The sequence below is a fragment of the Camelus ferus genome, chromosome 16 (genome assembly GCF_009834535.1).
Source record: "Camelus ferus isolate YT-003-E chromosome 16, BCGSAC_Cfer_1.0, whole genome shotgun sequence".
Taxonomy (NCBI): domain Eukaryota; kingdom Metazoa; phylum Chordata; class Mammalia; order Artiodactyla; family Camelidae; genus Camelus; species Camelus ferus.
The window spans coordinates 44324410-44346640 of NC_045711.1; the positions used below are offsets into that span (position 1 = coordinate 44324410).

Below are 22231 nucleotides of genomic sequence, written 5' to 3' on the forward strand. Positions count from 1 at the left end.
ACCTGGGCAGTACCTTCCAAGGCCCTTCTGGTTTCTACTCCTCATTCTGCAAAAAAAAAAAAATAGCACCTGAACTTCGGCATCCTAATCGAGCCAATCACAGGCATCACTGAGATGCTGGCAACCAGACAGTGAGGTCTGAGGCCCCACAGGTAGGCGTGTCAGGGCTCAGAAGCCAAGTAGGATACTTTGCCCGAAATAACGGTTCTTCCTGTTGGGGAAGTTGGAAAGCTCCTGATTAGTAATTCCAAGGGCAGAACCTCACAACTTTGCATTCTGGCCGGCAAAGCCTCAGCCAGCTATGGCCTGGACGGCCTAAGCCAAGAACTGTCCTCTGTGGCCAAACACTCACAAGCAGGCCTGTGCAGTGGTAACTGGAGCTCTGAGAGCAGGAGGAACATGCAGGCAGACAAGATGGGTCTAGGCAGAAAGTGGCCCAGGACCAGGGCTAGGATTAGCATCTCTGTGGGACAGGACCGGTCAGCAAACACAGCACTGGGTTTTGTTCCCGACTCCCCGCGCTGCTGGTTCTCTTGCTAGTCGCTTTTAACCTTGGCTGAACGTTAGAACTGACCTGGTGAGCTTTGAAAAATCCTGATGCCAGACTTCCACCCAGACATCTCTGGGATGGAACCCAGACATCAGTATTTTTTAAAGCTCCCCAGATAATTCCAATGTGTGGCCAAGGTTGAGAATCATAGACTTAAATCTTCCCTTCATGCTTTGATTAGTTCTCTAGCACATGATGATGAAGTCTTTCGCTGCGAAAAGTATTGTTTACAGTGTGCAGTCAGCAATTCACACCAAAGGACTTGAGCTCCACAAAGATACGATGAAAAGTTAAGAGTCCCATAGAGGCAAGATTCCTATTTTTAAAATAGTGATAATAGGGGAAGGGTAATATAGCTCAGTGGTAGAGCGCATGCTTAGCATGCGCGAGATCCTGGGTTCAATCCCCAGTACCTCCTCTAAAAATAAATAAATAAACCTAATTACCTCCCTCCCTACCCAAAAGAAAAAATAATAAAACAAATAAATTTTTTAAAAAATAGTGTTAATAACAAAACCATCAATGGAAACTGTATCTTTGCAACATCTTTCTTAGCTAAGCCGTCCTCAACCAGGATGCTATCAAGCATGATTCTAAAAAAAATAAAATGTGATCACGCCACTCAGAACCCTGGAGAGCTCCCCAGTGCCTACAACCTTCAGTCTGGGGTCCCTCACAGCCAGGGAAGGACCAACTTTGCAGCACCATCTCCTGCTCCTGACTCTATCCAAGTGTAATTTCACTGGCACTGTTCCCTGGCCCTGAGATGTCCTCACCTCCCCTTTCACTTGTCAAAATTCTACTCCTCTTCAGTGTCTAGCTAAAATACCACCTATTTCATCCCACCAGTTAGAATAAATCATTCCCTCCTCCGTGCTTCCCCCCCATGCACAATACACATAATTCTCCCGTGATAGTTCTAATTAAAAGTATGTGTTTATGTATTTGTAGCCCTCTGAAAATATGAGATTCTGCTGAGAGTAGGGAAGGTGCTTGACCCATCCTGATACAAAGGAGGCCCTTGGGGATTGCAAAATGAATGAATGAATGAATGAGCAAACAGCAGGTGGAATGAAGTACACATTATGGATGTGTACTTGGTCCTCCACCACTGAGAGCTTAGTCATCATGTGCTGTTTGATTGAGATGATGTCCCAGCAAACAGACTGAATTGTTTTCCCAGGAAGGTAGCTTTAAAATCCATCAAGTGAAGTCATCACTACCTGTATTCCATGTTAATCCTCTGGGCTCATTAGCATGCCAGAAAAGTGGTGCCCTGCACAGGCAAGGTGGAGAGCAGGCTGCGGGGAGGGGATGCTGCCTCTGTTTGTGGAATACCAGACAAGTGATGCAGCATAAGGGACAGAGCCATGGTGCCAAGGGTTCCTGGGGACAGTCAGGATTGCGTTCACTGGGTGCCTCTCCCCTCTGTGAGCCCCAACCTGCTCCACTCCCTTTGCACCCAGAAGCCCTTCCCTCCAGGCTCAATGCCAGACAGCTGTTAAATTCACCAGTTATCCAGGGAAACACAGGCTGGAGGAAGGAGAATGCGAAACGGTCCCCTTTGCCCATGGACCCCTCCACTCCCTCCTATCAGAAGCTTTTCTTCATACACTGCCTGAGAAGGCAGAATAGGGGAGTGAATGGGACTGTGAACCTAGAGACACTGCAACTTCTTTAATCTCTTGCACCTCGGTCCTCACCAACAATGTGAGGAATAAGAGTATCTCTCCCATAGCATCATACTGGAGGGTGCAGCGCATCACTGGGGGGTCTGGCACATAGCAAGTGCTCAGTAAATGATTCCCTCTCATCATTTATCCAAGTAGTTTAAATAAATGGAATCCATTTGCGAGACTTCTCTTTCCTATCCCACGTCTTCTGCTCCCACTAAGGAAGGATGCTGCATGAATTCCCTGAAGACAGGTACAAGGCAGCGCAAGCCTGGGGCATCTCCTGGGGAGGCTCTAGGAAAGTGAGGAGAAACCAAGGGTCAGGCCAAATAATTAGGATCCTTACAGTTGACATTGAATGACCTGCCTTATGCCATATGGACAGTGTCGTCACAGCTCTGTTCCACCCACCTCTGCCCTAGGTCTGCCCAGACTCAGGACCAGTGAGAACCATGTCTGAAAGATGAACATCCCCATCTTGGGGTACCAGGGGGTCTGGAAAGAGTCTGCAGTTGCCTTGACCACAGCTACGTGGAGTCCTACCAACCTGCCCTGTCCCTTCCCACCCACAATCCTCCATCCATTATTTCAATCTCCCAGGGAAATGCGTTCTCCCTTGACCATCTGGGAGCCCCTCATCCCTCAAAGCCCAGCACAGCCATTATTAAACCAACTCTACCCTCCGGAAACTGGTCATGAAAGGACAAGGATAAGCATTTATCCTGCTTTCATAGAAGGAACTTTGGTTGATCCCCAGCTGATGAGGGAAAACTCTTCTTACCAAAGAAAGTCAGTCAATAAATGCAGAAAGACGGGAGAAACCACAATTTTGCAAACTGTGATGAAACTGTTAATTCAGGTTCCAATATGAAGATGTAAATAGCAAGTTTACAGGGTAACACAGTATCATCCCACAGGTGATGGCGGACGATTGGATGATGGGAGATGATGCAATGGAGAGCCCCAGCAGTTGCTACCTTCACCAAGGGATCAAAACTAGCATTTCCAAGAGTGGGCCAATCACAGAGTAAGCTCCTCCTGCTCTGATGCGATACAGAGGACACAGCTTCATCCATTGAGTTCTCTTGCCAAAAACATTTACCTGAATCTCATCAACTCTTTAAACCCAACCCCAAGTTTATAAGGCAGAGGAGGGAGGAGCAGGTTAAGTGAAACCACAAGAAACTAATCACAGATTCACAGTGTGTGGGATCACTGTACGCGGCTGCTCTGTCTGGGTCTGTTTTCTTCCAAAAGTCAACACTAAGGGAAGTGTGAACAGCAGCATTCTTCATAATCGCCAAGAAAATGGAAACAGCATAAATGTCCATCAGCTGAAGAATGGATTAATAAAATGTGACATGCCCCTATAATGGAATCGTTCTGGTAATAAAAGGAAATGAAATACTGACACAGGCAGCAACATGGATGGACCTTGAAAACATTATGCTAAACAAAAGAAGTCTGTCACAAAATATCCACATGTAAAGGCTGTGACTGCATTAGTAGGAAATGACCAGAATGGACAAATCTATAGAGTCAGAAAGTAGAGTCGCGATTATGTGAAATTAGGGCGGTGGTTTGGAGGACATGGGGGGAGAGCAGGTGATAGCTAATGGATACAGCTTCTGGTGGGGTAATGAAAATGTTCTAAAATTCCCAACACGGTGAGTGCACGAAATCCACTGAATGTTACATTTTATATGGGAGAATTGTAGGTATAGGAATTGAACCTCAATCAAGCTATTTTTTAGAATTGTGTGTGTGTACGTTATGTTGGGGGAAAGCATCTTGTTTAAAGAAACCGAATAATGAAATGCACCACATGAATCTTGATCATATCGTCAATGGATCCTGAATTTTTAAAGTTAACAAGCTGTAAAAAAATGTTTTGGGGACAATTGACCACACAGAAGAAGGGCACTGAGGAGAGGCAGGAATGCAGGCAGGTGGGGACTGGGCCTTATGAGGAGGTATTCAAGCAGAGCAATAGTCTAGCGGGATGGGAAGATGGTCTCCAGTCGAGAGAATGGAGCAAATAAGTAAATAAGATCACGGGAGGCAGGTTTCCACTGCAGATACCAATAAACATGTAAATATCCTACCTCTGTCCACAGAGAGGGTCGGGAGCAGTGACAACCTGGCAGCAATGAGCACACCTGGCAGCCAAATCTTGGTTCTAAATAACATTCCCCTTAAAAGGAACCAGGATTCACTGGAGAAACAGCGAGTTACAGGACTGAGGAAGGGGTCGGGGTGCTGGGGGGCAGATGACCCTTTTGGGTGGACCAGAAATTTTAAAAGTGCTCAAAGGATTCATGGGAATGCCAGAGGGACACAGATGTCAGATTGAAGGAGTTCTCAAACAGGGAAGATCTTTGAGTTTCAAAATTATATTAACAGATGATAACCCATCGAATAAAATAGATTCAGAAATTTGAGTCGACACTGATCTATATAAATAAAGGAATAAAAGGGGAAAAGCGAAAGCTCTTCGGTAGTTTAGAAAGCCAACTAATAAATGTAGATGGAGTTAGAAAATCACCATTTGGCAAGCATCACCGTAATAATTCAGGCAGGAAAAATCAATGGCTGATAAAACCAGAGGGTGAAAGAGGGATGGGAAATGGGGTTTTACGTCGCCTCGAAGCATCTCCCTGAAAGACGCCACGCCACGTTCATCAAGTGATAAAAGTTAACACTGTAATTCCTGAGACAAATAAACATCGCGTGCCTCCAGGTAGGATGCAATGAGAAGAATCCTGCCTCCGTTCTGTGAAACTCTGCCAAAAATTCATTAACTGGGTCTAATCAAGAGCAAACATCAGACAAACCCAAACTGAAAATCATTCGGCAAAATTGGTTGGCCTTGAATTTTTTTTTTTTTTTAAAGTCAAGGTCATGAAAGTAGAAAGAAACTGAGAAGCAGTTCCAGAATACAGGAGACTAAGGAGATTTGATGACTGAGGAACCCTGGATGGGACCCTTTGGCCAAAGAGGACATCCCTGGGGCCACAGGAGACAGTCACACAGTCTTAGAACATTTATGTTTAAAATTGTTTCAAATGGGGGAAAAGAGAAAAAAATCATACAGATCATCTCCTTTTGGAAGACTTTTAGCACCTGCTCTGTGTTATCCTGTGTTGCCTCTGGACCTTGTGCAAATTTAGGTTGTTTCCTATAATCTGTTTACTGCTCAGCCTCCCCTCTAGGCTCTGAGCGCCTTGACGACCTGTACTGAGCCCTGTTCATTTCCATTTCTCTAGTGCTTAGCCCAGAGCACAGGAAGCATGGAGATCTCTGTTGAACCAATGCACCAGGCAACTCATAACCCCTGAAATTGGCCGGTATATCCCTGGACATGCTGACTGTTGGTAAATTCCTCCAGATATTGAGCTGAAATATGCCTCTCTACAAACCAGAGAGCATCTGTCTGTCCTACAGCAATGAGCTATGTGTCCTGGAACAGTGTCCCGTTTCCAAGGGGCATGTTGCCTGAGATTCACAGGCTCCAAGGAGCAGCCTTCTTGTCTCTTCGCTTCAGGGAGGACAACGGTCCCTGTATGTTTCATCCCAGCCTTGACTGCACGGAGCTCACTTGTGATTCATGTGAATGTCACTCGGGCTCGCAGAGGTTTGCAGCCATAATTCAACATTTGTTAATAGCCACTTAGAATGTCCCTGAAATAGCGAACGGGCCCAGGGGATAGAAGGTGTTCTGCTAAGAAATCATTCCAGGAAGGCAGACGCAGACTTGCCCCCAACTTTAGAAGACATGGTTACTTCCAGCTCATGGAGATGCTCCTCTTTCATCCGCTGCCTTCTCACACTCTATGAAGAGAGGGACGGACACCTCTCAGGGCCACCAGGGAGAAAGTGGGGCCTGAAAATCCTCTACATCATCATGGTGGATATGTTAGAACGGCATCCCCCATCGTTCCTGCTCCAGGGAAAGGTCTCTCAATTGCCCTATCCAGTCGGGGAGGAGAAAACAAAAGAGAAGGCAGTCCAGACAGTCCCAAGAGAAAGCCCTCAGTTCACAGAACAGAAATGAGGAAACAGAAAAATGCGGTTCTGAATTAGAAGCCAAGAAAGCTGACGTGTAGGTGGAGATGGCAAAAGGGAGAAGGTGAGAACAAACTCGCAGAGGTTGAGGTCTCCTGTGCTAAACAGCATACAGATTATCTAATTCTCCCCCATACAACTTAAATATCTTGTCCAAGGTCGTCTAATCTGTACGATTACAGAATTTGAATCGAGACAGTCTCACTCCGGAGTCCCAGCTATACTGGGGTATACTGGCTAGACTGTCACCTGCAAATTTGTCAGAGTACATGTGGACTGGATGGACATTCAAATTCAAGTCACTGATCGGGAGGCAGAAGTTGAAGCCCTCGGCACCAAGCTCTAGCCACCTGGTTCCTTCAACCTGTTTCTCATGAAGTTATCATTTCTGCCACCCAGAGTCGGATTTAAAATGGGGAAGTGGAGGCAGAAAGAGTCAGCCAGGCAGAATCTCATGCACCTCTGAAAACTGAGGCTCTTTCCTAATGTCAGACCCCTGAGCCTCCCAGTTGGCAATTTGGAGAGACAAGTATCACCCTGGCCAGAAGAGACTTCTCTAGCTTCTCAACTTTCCTGAAGAGGGCGCTGTGGCATTGTTTGGCCCTCCCACCCGTGCGTTCCTGAGCCAGGAGACTGGGCAGGAGAGAGACAAAGGATCTGGTGCAGATCTGCAGAGCTGGGAGGCCAAGAGGACCACAGGCTTATGTCCAGCTCTTGGAGATGTGGCGCATGCAACAGGCAGAAATCAGAGCAGCAGGATCCAAAGCCCACCTGCCCCTGAAGAGGGGAAGTTTAATTCACAAAGTTGATGCGCAGAAGCCGGCTGCACCAAGATGCGTGGCATGGGCCCAGAAACCACCTGCATGTGCATCAGTGGGAAAGGTCTGGGGTGGGCTGCCTCCCAGAACCAGCCACTTGACTGCATCTGGCCTGCTCCTTCTCCTCTGAGACTGGAAGATCTTGTTCTGGGAAGTTGGAATATTCTCTTGCAGCACAACACCCGCATCTGACCTTCAGCCGCAGAGGGCTGGGCTGCCTTTGTCTCTTCTCTCAGTTTACTTGCACAAAAGGCAAGGGATGCAGGTAAGGGCTAGGGGGCTCCATGGCCAGCTGAAGGCTACAGCTTCCACTGCGTCTTCCCCTGCACCCACTCTCCTGCTCCGGTTCGATTCTGGTAGCTGCCAGGCTCCTGGTTCCCAGGGGAGGATATAGAGAAACTGAGGGAACTTTGGCCTAAACTTCAAACCTTTTGAGCTGAAGACTCGCTGATGAATGGCCTGGCTTCAGTCAGCTTGATGTCTTCACAGAGAACCCCCAAAAGGGAATCGGAAGGCATAAACTCTGACCCCCACTTTCTTGCTGAGTGACCTTGTGTCAGTCACTCAGCATCTCTGAGCCTTACCTGTGTTCAACTGTGACACAGATACACCGTCACCTTTTCCACTTTCAGAGTTATTATGAGGACCAAATAGCATCTTACAAAGAAAGCCTGGAGGATATGGAATCAGAGCCGGGTGACCATAGGCTTGTCATTTAATCCTTCTGAGCCTCAATTTCTTCCAGACCAAAAAACAGAGTTACAAACACTACATATTTCACAAGGCTGTTGGAGAAACAGAATGAGTTATTCCACGTAAAGAGCAGCGTTTCAGATATAATATGCGCTCGGAAAACACTAGCAATTATTAACAGGTTTTGTAAACTACATGGTGTTAATCAAATGGAAAGAATTCTGTTTTTTCACGTACTCTGGGTGCCTACAGTAGCTTATGGCCAACAGTAATATCAGGAGCTGGGTGCCTGGCTTGATTGCAGCTCCATCCCCATCCTCTTGGGATTTGCTAAAGTCAATACGGATTTCCCAAAAAACCCTTTGCTCTCAGATCCCCTGTCGCTATGTTTTATCCCCAGCTCATCTTAGTATTAATACAAGTAACAGCAGCAACAAAAATACTGCCGCTTGACGTCTACCCGATGCTAAGTTTTCTTCTACCGTTTCATTCACCTGCTGCACACCAGCCTGTGCCGTAAGTACCAGTATGGTTAGTATTTAATAGGCGAGGAAACTGAGGAGAGGTTCAGTCATTTGCACAAAGTCATCACTAAGATCCGTTTTTTACTCACAGAACACTTCACTTCTGACACTAACTACCCGGAGTTAGGGCAGACCCCATGGATTAAAGGACCAGTCGCATCAGACGCCAGTCACAAGTCCGGGTCATTTGTACCTTGGACCCACTGGCTGTAAATCAGGGATTCCCATGACCCCCTCCTCAGGGTTGAGAACTTGCTAGAATGGCTCACAGTACTCAGGAAAAGTTTACTTACTATCCCTGGCTTATTGCAGAGGCTATAACTCAGGAACAGCCAGGTGGAAGAGGTGCACGAGGCAAGGTGTAGGGTGAAGGGCCCAGAGCTTCCCTGCCTTCTCTGGATATTCTGGCCTCCCAGCACCTCCAGGTGTTCACCAACCCAGAGGCTCTCTGAAGTGCTCCCTTCATTTAGAGGTTCTTATGGAGGGGTTCCGTTACGTAGCAGGGTTGATTGAATCATTGGCTGCTGGTGATTGGCTTAATCTCCAGGCCCTCTAATCACATGGTTGATGGCAACCGGCCCCCATCCTGAAGCTATCCAGGGGCTCATCAAGAGTCACCTCCTTAAAGACACATGCACCCCAATGTTCACAGCAGCACTGTTCACAATAGCCAAGACATGGAAGCCACCTAAATGTCCATCGACAGATGACTGGATAAAGATGTGGTATATATACACAGTGGAATACTACTCAGCCATAAACAGGAATGAAATAATGTCATTTGCAGTAACATGGATGGACCTAGAGATTATCATACTAAGTGAAGTCAGACAGAGAAAGACAATATCATATGTTATCACATATATGTGGAATCTAAAAAAAGGACACAAATGAACCTATTTACAAACAGAAAGAGACTCAACGACATAGAAAACAAATGTACAGTTACCAAGGGGGAAGGAGGTGGGGTATATAGGAATTTGGGGTTAGTAGATAACAAAGTACTGTATACAAAATAGAAAAACAGGATCCTACTGTATAGCACAGGGAACTATATTCAACCTCTTGTAATAACCTATAATGATAAAGAACATGAAAAAACATATATATACATATACATAGAACTGAATTACTATGCTGTATACCAGAAACTAACACAACACTGTAAAACAGGTCAATTTAAAAAAGTTACCTCCTTAGCGTAAGTCAGGTCTGGTTGAAAGAACCTTATTCGGTATAACCAAAGATGCTCCACTCACCCTAATCCCTCAGGAAATTCCATGGATTTTTCAAGCTCTTATACCAGGAACCAAGGATGAAGACAAATACACATTTCTTATTAATCAAAAAATCACAGTCATGCAAGCCTGGAGCCCACACCTGTCAGGTACTGAATTCCGTGATTGGCTAAAATATCTCATTCTGTAATTTCCTCTGGTGCCAGAGCCCCTTCATCCTCCTTACGCTTGCCATAAGGCCCTGGTGCTCCAGGGCAGGGCATTCTCCTGGCCAGATCAGCCTCCTTCCAGCCCTTATGACTGGGTCCATCTCAAGCCCCATCCACCCCAGAGTCACCGCTCACCTGGTACCTCTCAGTCTCCCCAGCCCCCAACCAGGAACCAGGCCAGGTCCAAGTACACCCGAGATTCACTCTCTAGGACTAGAGCTAGCGCCTAGAATTTATGACAGATTGCGTAACACAGGCAGGATTGATTTAATCACTAGCCATTGGTGAATACTGGTCCCCAAAGGCCACTGGGAACTGCTTCTCAAGGAGCTGTGCACACTCCCTTGAAGAGGCCAGGTCATTTAACTGCCACTCGAAGCCCTGGCGACCCCCACCCATCCGCTCTCTGGATGAACTTAACATCTTCTGTCTCCAAGGATTCTCCAACTGCACCATTCTTATTCCCGGCTTCTGAAACTCTCAGCCTCAAGGCTACACAGTATTGGGAAACGGGGAGGTTCTGCAGGCTGGGTGTGCTGGCTTGCATCTATTATCAGTTCTCGCCAATACCATTTGTCAATGGCCCTCACCTCTGATCCCAAGGATCTGTTCCAAAAGGAAATAAATCAAAGATACTCAGAGTTGAAAGTAACTGTCGAGGTCATGAAATCCAGCTCTTTACCTGACATTGATCTACCTCCACCGCACTGCCAATAAGCGACTGTGTGGCTCCAGCCAGAGCTGATGACAGGACACAGGTGCTCCCAGGATGGCTCACTCCAAGCAGCTGACATCCACCTCTGGGAACTTCTGCCCACCCGTGGGTGCTCGCACTGCCCTCTGGCCTCAGGCAGAGAAAGCTTCATCCCTCTTCTCTGGGAGGGCCTCCAAGTGTGTGAAGACGGCGATCACCCTGCCTTGAGTCACCCACTTCCCTTTCCAGGCGACGCAGTCTCAGCTCTTTCCTGCACTCCTCATCATTCATGGTTTCCATGACATACGAGGAGCATCACCCCTGGTCAGCCATACATCGTTCACTGCCTCCTGCTGTACAGATGGGCCCAAGCCACTGCCAACGTCAAAGGCAGTCGCCTCCTCCCTGTGGCTCGAAGCCAGATGGAGACACATCCAGGAAGAAATGGCAGAGAAGGCTGGGAGGAGGGAGGGAAAGGGACGCTTTCAGAGGTAGCAGAACTGAGAAATGATGGGAAGGCAGCTGTGGATAAAGGTGTGAGCTAGACTGTGAGCATCTTGGGAGGATGCAGCAGCCAGGAGAACAGACATGGCTCAGCTCTTAGGCCACAAGAACTCTGGGAAGGGCTTTCTTCAGACCAAACGCTCCAAAGAGGAATAAACCAACTGAGCCTAGAACAGCGGATCCTAATCAGAGAGATGCTCATTTGAACTATGACAAATCTCCCTTGGAAATCGTTACAGGCCACAGCGGAGGGCGTGTCTACAAAGTCCGAGCTTTAAAAGACTTTTGAAATAGGTGTTCCCTTCTTCCTAAGCCAGACATAGGTCCATACATCTAAGTGATTCTCCACGTTATCTAACAGATGGAGAAGCTAAAACTAATCAAGACTTAGGTTGGGTTCCCTGGCAGAGCCTGAGATGGGGTTTCTCGTCCAGGTGATTTATTGAAGGAATGACTTCAGGAAAAGCCCAGGAGGCGATGAGGCACGCAGGACAGGGCAGGGAGAAAAGGTAAGCAAAGGTGTGGTTTCGGGAGAAGTCTAGCTCAGCCTGATCCCATGGGAAGCTATGGAGTGTACACGGCACCACACTTTGTTGGGTCTTACGGCAAGATGCCTGGCATTCTGTACTCCTGTGTCAGTCAGTCACTGGCCACTGGCCGCCCCCAGGCGGTGGGGAGGTGCATAACCTCTCAGATATCTCCAGGAGAGGCAGTGCCAGTCGACAAGGGCATCCTCCTGTTCTCAGTGCCGATGTGAGCCGTTGTTAGGAGCCCCAGCAGCAGGAAAGGGGGTCTGGAGGGAACACCAACCGACGGCATCTTCCACAGATGCCCTGCTAATTTGTACAGGGACCCCCGCCCACAACTGCAGGACCAGCGTGATGGAATCTTTCAGGGTGGCTGACGAGTTGCAGCCAGACACACAGAGCTCATGGACAGAGTTTTGATGGTAGGGTCCTATGCCTCCCTTACTCCACTACAGCCACCCAGTGTATCAGGGTATTCTTGCTTCCACTGTATAGCTCTATCTACATAATATAAACAAACAAACAAATATATCTCGTTAACAAGATAACATCAACTTCCTGTCCCCAAACATAAGTTAAGGCTGTAGTCTAAGCGAGCAAATGTGAGATCAGAAAATAATTTTGATTACGTCCTGTTGCATTAGAGTCCTGCAAGGTGGCAAGTCCTTGGGAATCACCTAGTTCAGTTTCCTTATCTTACAAGCGAGGAAACCGAGGCCCGCGGAGGCTAATTACCTTGCCCCAATAAATCCAGGCAAATGCGTTCCTTCTGTGCTGCACGCTTTATTTCTCCTGAGTATAAATTTCCACAGCCACTGAGGTAATCAATAGGGAAGGGACTGAGTCATGAGACAATGAGAGCTGGGAGATGGAGCAATGCTTTTAGCATCCAAAGGATGACCCTTTCCAGAATGTTGTTCCCAAACAAAGCCCATCCTGATAAACAGGCTTCCAGTAACCACTAAGCTCCGTCTAAATGGACTGGTTTTAAGGCCATTGCATGGGAGAAATATGACACATGAGACTTCAGACTTGCTGGGGTGATGCAGGCCATTTGTTTCAGGTGACAATTAGCCCCCGTGGTCAGTTTTGATATGACAACCTACCCCATCCACCATAAACACTCAGACAAAAACAGAGAGCGCACAGAACACTTCCAGGCATCACTAGACCCAGGTGGCAGATTTGCTCTGATGGAGAGAATGGGATACTTGGTACTTTGAAATATGAGCTGCACTATGGGAACAACGCCTCTGACAACAAACTTGGGGCTAAAAGCTACCAATTGAGTCGCTGGGGGATTTTTTTTTTTTCACAGGCTCCCATTTCAGCTCTTACTCTAGAAATCAGTAGCAAATCGGGATTTAGAAAATGTATAGAAAATTGCCTGGAATTCATCTCTTTGTTAAGGGAAGGACTTTCGGTAGAGAAGAAAAGAGAGCCACTGCAGAGAGGCGGTAAGGACCGATTCCCGGGTCAGTGAGCTGCTTCCACCGGCACTTCTGGAGGTCTAAGGACTCCCAGGGACAGAGGTGCGGACATACAGCAACGAGGTTTGCACACAGCGGCCTGCTGCCACTTCAACGTTTCTTTGCAAATAGATGGTATGGGTCGTTATACCAGTCAGCTCCCAGTCAGTGTTCTTATCTCTTCATCATTTCAGGGCACAGTCAATACACCCCTGAGAGCTATACTTCCCAAGAGCCACCACCCAACATGCTGCAAACTAGAAGATCCCTACCACAGAAAACCACTCACTCAGCTGGGCAGAGAGGTTGCCTCTCCAGGATCACAGCAAAGGCTCGCAAAACTTCCAAGCATCTTAAGGGAGATGAGTGGTCATCTACTCTGCATTCAGTGCAATTTAGACCATTTTGACAACGAGCCAAGAAGCTTCCCGAGTGAGGGAGAGTCAGGGTCCACACCCACGTGCCGAGGTGTGCAGGGATGGTCGTGCAAGGACAACGTCATGGTCTTCACCGTCCTCGTGGCCGTGGGGAGCTGGGCCTCAGTCAGCAGATCTACTTTGGTGTCGGCAAACGTATCTCTGGTTCATCGCAGCGAACATGAGACAAACAGGACAAAGATGGCCTCAGGTAAACGCACAGCTGGACAGTCAATTACGTGCCATGAAAAAAAGAGTAACTGGTGACCAGTTGTTGAGTTCTACCCCCAGCTCCTGAGACTTGTAACCTCCACAGCCAAGGAGGCTGAGTGGAGAGGGGCGGTTACCACTGCCTCTCACAAATTATCCCTGGGCGCTTCTGGCAGATAAGACAAAATCTGTCCCACCAAAGGGGTGTCGCTCAGGCTCACTGAGACTTATCTTTGGATTTTAGTTTGACTCTAAATGGACCTTTGAGGGAATTCCTCACACCCTGGGCACCACCCACAGGACCCAGAAACAAGAGAGCAAGTTGACACTGGCCAGGTGTGCATGCACATCAGATGCGTGACCCCAGGCGTGGGCATCCACACCCTCATGCACACATCACGGGACCAAAAGGAGCCACTCCCCAAATACCGAAATTATACACCTAAAAACACCTAAGAGGATATTATGGGTAATTTTTTCTTCTTTATTCTTTCCCACACTTCCCAAGTTTTCACCAATGAGCACGGATCATTTCTATCATCAGAGTGCATATTATTAAAATAATAATAATGAGGCAAGCCATCCCAACGCAGGTGTGGACCTGGATACCTATACTGAAAAGGGAAGCAAAAAAGAAAAGCTATTTCAGTGTCTGTCAGCTATAGAATCACCTTACAAGCAAAAAACTTCAAACCCAAGTAACACACTCTGATGACACATTTTGAGAGCTTACCAGTTGCTAAGCAGTTCTAAATTCTGAGAACGTGAAGTTAGTGAAGACGTCATGTCTTCCAGGGTGGGGGAGACTGAAATGGGCAACATGTGAAAATTATCAGAGGTTAAAAAATTTAGGTATTGAATTAAATCATCTCTAAGGTCCCCTCCAGCCTAAAAACCTTCATGATTCCAATGCAAGGAAAGCATCACGACTGTTCTGTCAGAGTAAGCCGAAGGCTGCTTAGGAGACAGAGCAGGAAGAGATTAATTTAGATTATGGTAAGGGGAGAGGGATCGGCAGCAGTTTCCTAGAGAAGGCTACAGAGATTCACTAAAGCTGGATTTTAAAGGACGTAGGATTTAAAGAAATTGATACTGAGAGGTGTGAGAGGCAAAGGAGTAAGTTAGAAAGGTCCATGAGCAAAGGATGCTGGGTCAGTTCAAGAAACAGCAAGTAACCATTGAATTAAAAAACCCTTCCTGGGGGTGCTTAGTGGGCAGGCCCTGTATTCATTCAGCATGACGGGTGCAGAGAACGTGTTTGATGAGACAAGATTCTTGCTCCCCACAAGCCCCCCATCCAGAGGGGATGGGAAATGGGCTGTGAGCTCTCTGAGGGCCAGGACCTGGTCTGGCTCTATCACTGCCACATAGTAGGTGCTCTGCTTGATTAACACAGGAATGGATGTGTAGACACCAACAGGACACGCTGTGATAAATACACCTGGTACCCAGGCCACTCAGCTCCTACCGGGGGTGGGGGCAGCACAAGCTCCCTGGGCTGAGGTTAGTCGTGTGGGCTGGAACACGGAAGCCAAGGGTGGGGGGGAGGGGGGACGAGAGGATGTCTGGGCAGCAGAACTGAGATGGAAGTACCGAGGAAAGTAAAAGTTTGACACATTAGGACAATTAAGAGTCCCACAAACACAGCAGTTGCCTGTGCTCGAAAGCTGTGGGTGAGTCACAGCGCAGGAGAGGGGGAAGAGTGCGGGCCTGGCGTCAAGGCGAGCCAGAGTCTGACCAAGGCTCAGGCAACACTCTCATGGGACGCTAAGCACAGCCAAGGTGCCTGGTACAGGACAGGTACAGGGTAGGTGTCTGCCATGCACTAGCTCTGAGCATCCTCGGCCTCACTGGATCAGGACAACAGCTCTGAGTGGCAAGTATTACCGTTCCTATTTAGAGATGGGAAAAGTAAGGGTAAGAAATGTGCCCAAGATTACACACGGAAGAGGGGGTACAGTTGGAATTCCAACTCAGCACTCTCTCCAGAGCCCACATTTTTCACACACCTGCTCCTAATGCAATAGGAAGTAATAAGATTAGCTGTGGACCCACCAAGCCTAGGGCAAGAATTCCAAACACTTGAGCTTCCCAAACCCTCCCCTCCCCATCTCTATCATGCTATGTGATGAATGAGAGTCACAGAATTGCCTCTAACAAGATCCCACCGTGGCAAGACCTTTCTTTTAGGAAGAAAAGAAATGCCTTTCGTAGAAATCTCAAGTTTAAAGTACACAGGGACCAACCCCCGCCCCCAAACTGTGGAGATCAGGTTAAAAATGCACACTGAAGGGTCATTTGCATTCCTGAACTTGGAGGCAGATGAACCCCAACGGGATGAGCAGAGAAGCAACGTAGAAACAGTCACCTGCTAGTCACAAGCAGAGGGGTTGCCGCCTCTCGACAATAGTGAAGTACTGAACCCAGTGGTGTCCTCCACTCTGAGAAACCCCATCTCCGTGATGCTGGTTTAGCCCAGGGTCCCAAACAGTAGCAGCCTCCTCCCTCTCCCTGGTTTATCCTGTCAGCATCACTCATCAACTGACTCTCCTGGTGGGCTGCAAACAGGGCAGGAAGGCTGGACAACAAGAACCCTCCTACTGATCGTGGTAATAACCCCGCCTTACACGCGCATAGTTGTCACAAGGTACAAAAGGACTTTCACATACATTGGCTCACATGTTTCGCTCTCCCTGTGAGTTAGAAAGTCACATGTTACTCTCACATGTTCCATCAGCAAGTCGATGCCTAGAGAGGGTACAAAACACGACCCAGGGAATAAGCTAAGAAATGATGGAGCTGGGAGTCACACTTAGGTCTTCCTATCCTAATCTTCACTTCAGCTCATCCAGTCATGGCCAGAGACACACCCCTGGCCAGCTCTCCTCCATCCCCCACACTCCTTTCCCTTCATGCTAGATCCGCCGGGCAATCTTGGCTGAGTAGACACTATGGAATCAAAGAGAGCCCTCTTCTCCTTTCCCAGGAAGGCAGAAGTATGTGCCCATCTGAAGTCAGGTGAGGAGACAGAGTACCCAGAGCATGCGACACACCTATTTACATGGAGGTCAGAGGTCTACCCCCGGCTCCTGAGACTTGTAACCTCCACAGACAGCCTTTCCCTCTGCTAGAAGCATGGCTCACTCGTTAATTAAAAGGGTGTTATGAACTTCATTGCGCACCAGCTAAGAACCTGGAAGAAGGAAGCGTATGAGAAAGCATTAGCTCTGGAGATGGCACCAGGTATGCTTTACAGAAAAAGAAAAACAGAAACAACACGATCTACCTGGGACATCCCCTCCCCCATATTTATCTAATAAGTCCGTCATAGCACAGAGGGAAGAAGCCACCCAGCGTAGGACAAACCCAGGGAGAGCCCAGTAAATTAGCCAAAGGGGGAGGGAGGTGCAGCAGAGAAAATGAATGAGAGAGAGCCAGAGAACCAACTTCTCCCATCACCGCCTGTGAGGCTCTCCGCTCTCCTCCGATGTGGGAGCCCAAGGACAAGCACACCTGCACCCCAGGCCAAGGGGCCAGGGAGCCAAGGGCGAATGGGAAGCACCAGCGCTCACTGCAAGGTCTTGGAACAAACTTGGCATCGTGTCCCCCCTCGTAGAGGTTTAACTTGGCTGCTCACTGGGATCAACGGGTGACAAGGATCAGCCTCCCGCCTAGAGCAGGTTTCCTGGAGTGGGTGCCCTTTTTGAGACTCCCCTGAACACCTTGAAGATCCAGCCCTGAGGTTCATCCCTTTTTCAACACTGGGGGGGGGTCATACATGGAGGGTCAGAGCCAGGAGGGACACGTAACCATATCAGTCTTGGACTTGGCAAGGTTGGCAGACATTGACATGACACTTACTAAGTAATAAATTGTATCCACAGGCAGCTCCATGATTTAAGAGACCACCTGGAGAGGTCAAAGGCTCAGGTAAGGTTTTAAGACCTGATATTTGGCCTCTTGGGACCCCAGGAACCCAAATGATGAGCTAGGTGCAGAGGAGCAGCCCAGGGTCAGAGAACCGTTGCTTCTCAGTGGAACCTGGTCATGAACTGAGAGGAAGCCACTAGGTGGGCATGAGGTTACAAGGATGCTTGAGAACCCGGTCCAGGGTCCGCTGCCGACTGCAGCTGCTCTCACTGCACGCTCTCTCTCTCTCTCCTGTCTGTGTGTTCCATGTGTGTTCAGGCAGACAGAGGAACAGCTGAGCGTGTTTCGGAGCGGCATGTTGCAGTGGCGAAGCTGAGTGTTGCCACGGCACTAGAAAGCACGGGGTGGAATACAGGGAACGTTTCTGCCTGCAAGAACAAGGCACTTTCCCCATCTCTCCCCAAGCCACCAAAGACATCATTTGTGTGTGACATGTTTTAGGATCCTGTGTTCGCTCCATTGAGAAGGGCTTCCAGTACTGCTGGTCCCTTCCCCCAGCTCAGACCCACTTCCTCTTTAGCATACACACACCACCGCCGATTTTGCTGGGCTCTTTCTCACAGTGTTTAAAACAGATAACACAAAACGACTCCCCCAGGGAACAGAGCTCTACGGGATGCGAGAGGCAATGCCCCCTCCCCCTCAGCACTCTGGGCTTTTCCAGAATCAGAGACGGCCAACAGCAAGCACAGAGGCTGGCGGGCAGTCTGGCTGTAGCATTAAAAGAAACTCAGAGCAAGAGGCTGGTAGGCAGTGGATTTGAGAGCAGGTGGGGAGGGGATGCAGCACGAGAATGGTAGGGCACATCTTAATTAGGCAGAGGGCCCCAGACAATCGCTGACGACAGAGTCCAGTCTCTTTGTAATTGCAGCACCTGCCACGCTGAACTTACAATTGCAATTTGGCACAAGGCTCAATTCTCCCTAAGGCAGCTCTGGGAGAAGCAGCCACACTGGGCTTCTGGAGGGTCCCCCCCCCCCACCAAGCCCCTGATGCCCTAGACTCTCCTGGAAGCAAAGAGGTGTCCGCAGCTGCAATCTGACCTGTTATGCCAGGTTAGCCTAGCAGCCCACTAACTGGGCAGACACACAACCCCGGCAGCAACGGCTCTCCTCCCATCCTCCCTCTGCCCCTCCAGGAAGCCCCGTCCTGAACGTGAGCCACCTCCCCCTCCACTGTTCCTCTTTACTCAGCTCCACGCGCCTCCTCCAGGCTTTCCGATCTCACAGCTGCTCGCCCCCTCCCCACACCACTCCTCTCGCATCCACGTTATACAGACAGCAAACCAAGCCTTTGAGTTTCCAGCTGAAACTCCCAGACGAGCCAGCCTGCAACGTTTCGCCCTCATAGGCATCTCACTGACCATCCTACCCACAGGCTTCTACCTGGACCCTCCTCTTTGGCCCAAGCACCCTGGACATCTCTTTGCTTTTGAACTGCCAGCAGACCAGACGGAGACCCGAGGTCCCCGGCCTCTCCTCTCCCCAAATGGAGCTCAGAATCCACGCAAGAAAAGGAAGCAAAGAGACTTCCACACCTTTGCAGCACCACCTGATCCAGCAAGCTCCCAAAGCCACTGGAAGCACCCAGGCTGCCTGGGGCCCCACACTCCCTCCTCCGGCAGCTGGAAGCTCCAGCCCAGCCCACAGGATGCTGAGCCTGATGCCACTTCCGAGCAGAGAGAGAAAAAAATGCCACCTCGTCAATGACAAGCTGTTCCAATCACACAGCTCAGACACCAAGTGCCCTAGACCACGGACAGCTCAGGCCTCCTCCCTCCAGCTGGGCGGAGGGCAACTCAGCACATCTGGGGTGGCGATCCCCCTCGGCAAGGCCCCCTGCTCGCCCTCCACGTCTGCCCAGACAGCAGTGCTCCGTCCCAGCAGGCAGGCCTCTCCAACCGGTTCCAGCAACTCAGGCCAACTACCCTCTTGGCCTTCCACGGAGCCAGTGCTCTCTCTCACCTGCTCCAAAGTGCAGGGAGACCCTGAACCAAGCCGGAGGCCATCAGCGTGGCGCTTCTCCAGAGGCCCGAGCACAAGAATGAACTGAAAACTGAGCACTCACAGTGGTGAAGTCCTGGTGGCCGCACTCCTGCCCTTTGAACTTGCAGTAGAGCATCATGTCCTTCAGGTCGTGGCCCACGCGGTGCAGGAACTCCAGCATGCTGAACTGCTTGGGTTTGTAGTGTCTGAAGTTGGCCTTCTGCCGCAGGGCCTCCAGCACTGCAGGGTCAGCCAGGTGCGGGTCCGGGATCTGCAGGTTGACGTCCAGCAGGGCCAGCAGCTCCCCGGCATGGTACAGGTCATTGGTGGTGAGTCTGGAGAAGCGGAAGCCATTGAGGTTACAGAGGGTCACGGCTGGGAAGACCAGGCTCTGGGCCACCACCTCGTCCACCTTGGTGACGTGCTGGTAAGAGAAGTAGTAGGTCACCCTCTCGGAGCTCTCCACCAGCAGCAGGCCCAGGGAGCCCACGAAGGCCACGGCCCAGAGCACGCGCCGGACTGGTCAGTGGCCCGTACACGAAGATGTGGCGGATGCCGTGGAGGGTGGAGGTGTTGGCGAAGACCTGGATGCTAGAGGGCTGCAGGCTCCCCTCGCTGGGGCTCTCCTTGAGGTCCATGGGGACCCTGTGCAGTTCCGCAACTGGCTTCACGTTGATCCGGTTTCAGGGAAGAGGTCCCAGTCCTCGGGCTCTGCTTAAACCCTGCCGTTCAAAGGAGGGAAGCAAAGGCAAGCCTCAGGCCAGGTGCCGTGAGTTCATCCTGAGAGCCCAGCCGCACGCCGCCAGGGGTGAGTGTTTATATAAAACCCATTCAAACTCTAGCTCCTGATTTTTTCCAGGCGATAAGGAGGGCTGGTTTTATTTAGGGAGACACCAAGGTGATGTGGAAGAGATGTGGGTGGGAAGGGAGAGCTTAGCCAATGGAAATAAAGTCCTCCCCCCTACACACGCCACTAGAGACAAGATTAAAAGCGAGAGCGAGGGAGAAAATGCTTAAAACAAGTCGCTCAGCAGCTCGGAGCCTGTTAACCAGTGCATAATGCCCCGTGTTAACCATCCCGGGGATGTCAGGGCGGCCGCGCTGATGCACTGCGGGCGGGCGCAGCGGCGCAGCTTCAGACCGTCCTCCGCCGCTGCCGCCGCCGCCGCCGCCGCCGCTCCGCTCCTCTCCCGTGCTGTTCTGGACTCCGGATTCCGTTCCTCGCGGCCAGCATCCGTCGTCCCTCCTCCTCCAGGCCCCCTTTTTTCCGGGGTGGGGGGGGGCAGAATTCCAAATGCCGGCGGGCCGTGGCTAGCGCCTTGGAGAGGAGGCAGCGCGCGGCCGCGGAGAGGCGAGGACCTGGAGGCTGGGAAGGATGCGGGGGGCTCGGATGGGGGACTCGTCTCTCCCCCGCCTCCGGGAGGAAGAGCGAGGACCCAGAGGGCACCGATCTAGCCAGCATCCCTCACCCCCTCCTCCACCAGGCTGCTGAAGGGGAGAGGGCAGAGGGTAGGTGGGGGTGGGGGAGAGGGCTGATAGGGTCGGGGGACCCAGCGAAAGTTTCTTTTTGGTCTTTTTTGGAAGGAGCTAGTGGGGGCTTCGGGGCCCCAAGGTGGAGAACCAGCCCTGGGTGTGAGGACGTGACACTCGCTCCCCCCCCCCCCCCCGTAGATGGAAGGAAGGCACTCGGTAAACTCCCAGGAGCCAGGTATAGGGGTTGGGGGTAGGCAACATTCCTTTGCACCAGTGTCTGCTCCCAGGTCAGACTCAGCCAGGGTGCTCCATATGGGGGATGCTGGAAACGCGGAAGGAAAGGAGCAATCCAAAACCACAGTGCCTCTGCAGCGGGGGAGGGGGCGGGGGGGACACGCTTCCAGGGAGTGAGGTGCCCCTCTAAGACAGAAAAGCCAGGCACCCCTGGGAGACCAAAGAAAAAGCAACAAGTAGCCCCTACCCCCACAGAGCTGTCAGGAGATTCTGCATCCGAAAGAGAAAGACAGCTGGGGTTCCAGGTAGGGCTGGCTGCGTTCCCTTTTGTGTGTGTGTGTGTTGTGTGTGTGTGTGTGTACGCGCGCTCACACACACCCGTGCTGCCCCAGGATTTGCCAGATGGAAGCACAGCTGGAGGTATAGGTGGGAGCAAAGGATTGGGTTTTCAGCCTCCTACCTCCTTGTTCCTGAAAATCCACTGGAAGTCAGGCCCTGCTAGCAGGTGGGTGTGGCTTGCCCAGGGCCAGGGATCAAATGGCTGGAACCTACAGAATCAATGATGCTAAAACCCCTTCAGAAGGAAAGAAGCAGAAAGTTCCAGTGGCAGACCCAGTGCACACTGCCAAGCTGGGACCGAGCCACACGGAGGCACCTTACTGAGCCAATGTCCCCAGGGCATGCCAAGCTGAAATAACACTCCTGGGAAGATGGCTAAGAAGGAGGCAGCTTAGGGAGGGAATGTCCCTCTTGGTTTGTATCTACTCTGAAGTATTTCTCTATCCCCTCTGCCCTCTCGCTAAACCAGATCCAAACTGGGAACAGAGTCTGGATGCACACCGAGGCAACACGTGGCATTAATTTGGTGGTTTATTGACCCTGGAAGCTCAGGGCAGGAGTAGTCCAAACAAGCACAAATGACAGAGGACAGTCAACCTCACGTACGTGGCGTCCCAGAGGCCCCAGGCCCCTGCCTTCAAGCTGCCCAGATGGGGACGGGGTTTTCAGAACAGGGGGGC

The 22231-nt window shown here is 50.3% G+C and overlaps 1 protein-coding gene across 1 annotated transcript in view; it reads right to left on the reverse strand.

Annotated features, from left to right (window-relative positions):
- ASIC2 (acid sensing ion channel subunit 2) overlaps positions 1 to 20493 on the reverse strand; it is a 924670-nt gene extending 904177 nt beyond the window's left edge. The window contains 2 exon segments of the mRNA XM_006185835.3: positions 19588 to 20025; positions 20027 to 20493. Of these exon segments, the coding sequence (XP_006185897.1) occupies positions 19588 to 20025; positions 20027 to 20143 (555 nt within the window). The 5' untranslated portion in view covers positions 20144 to 20493.
- Between the last annotated feature and the right edge of the window lie 1738 nt (positions 20494 to 22231).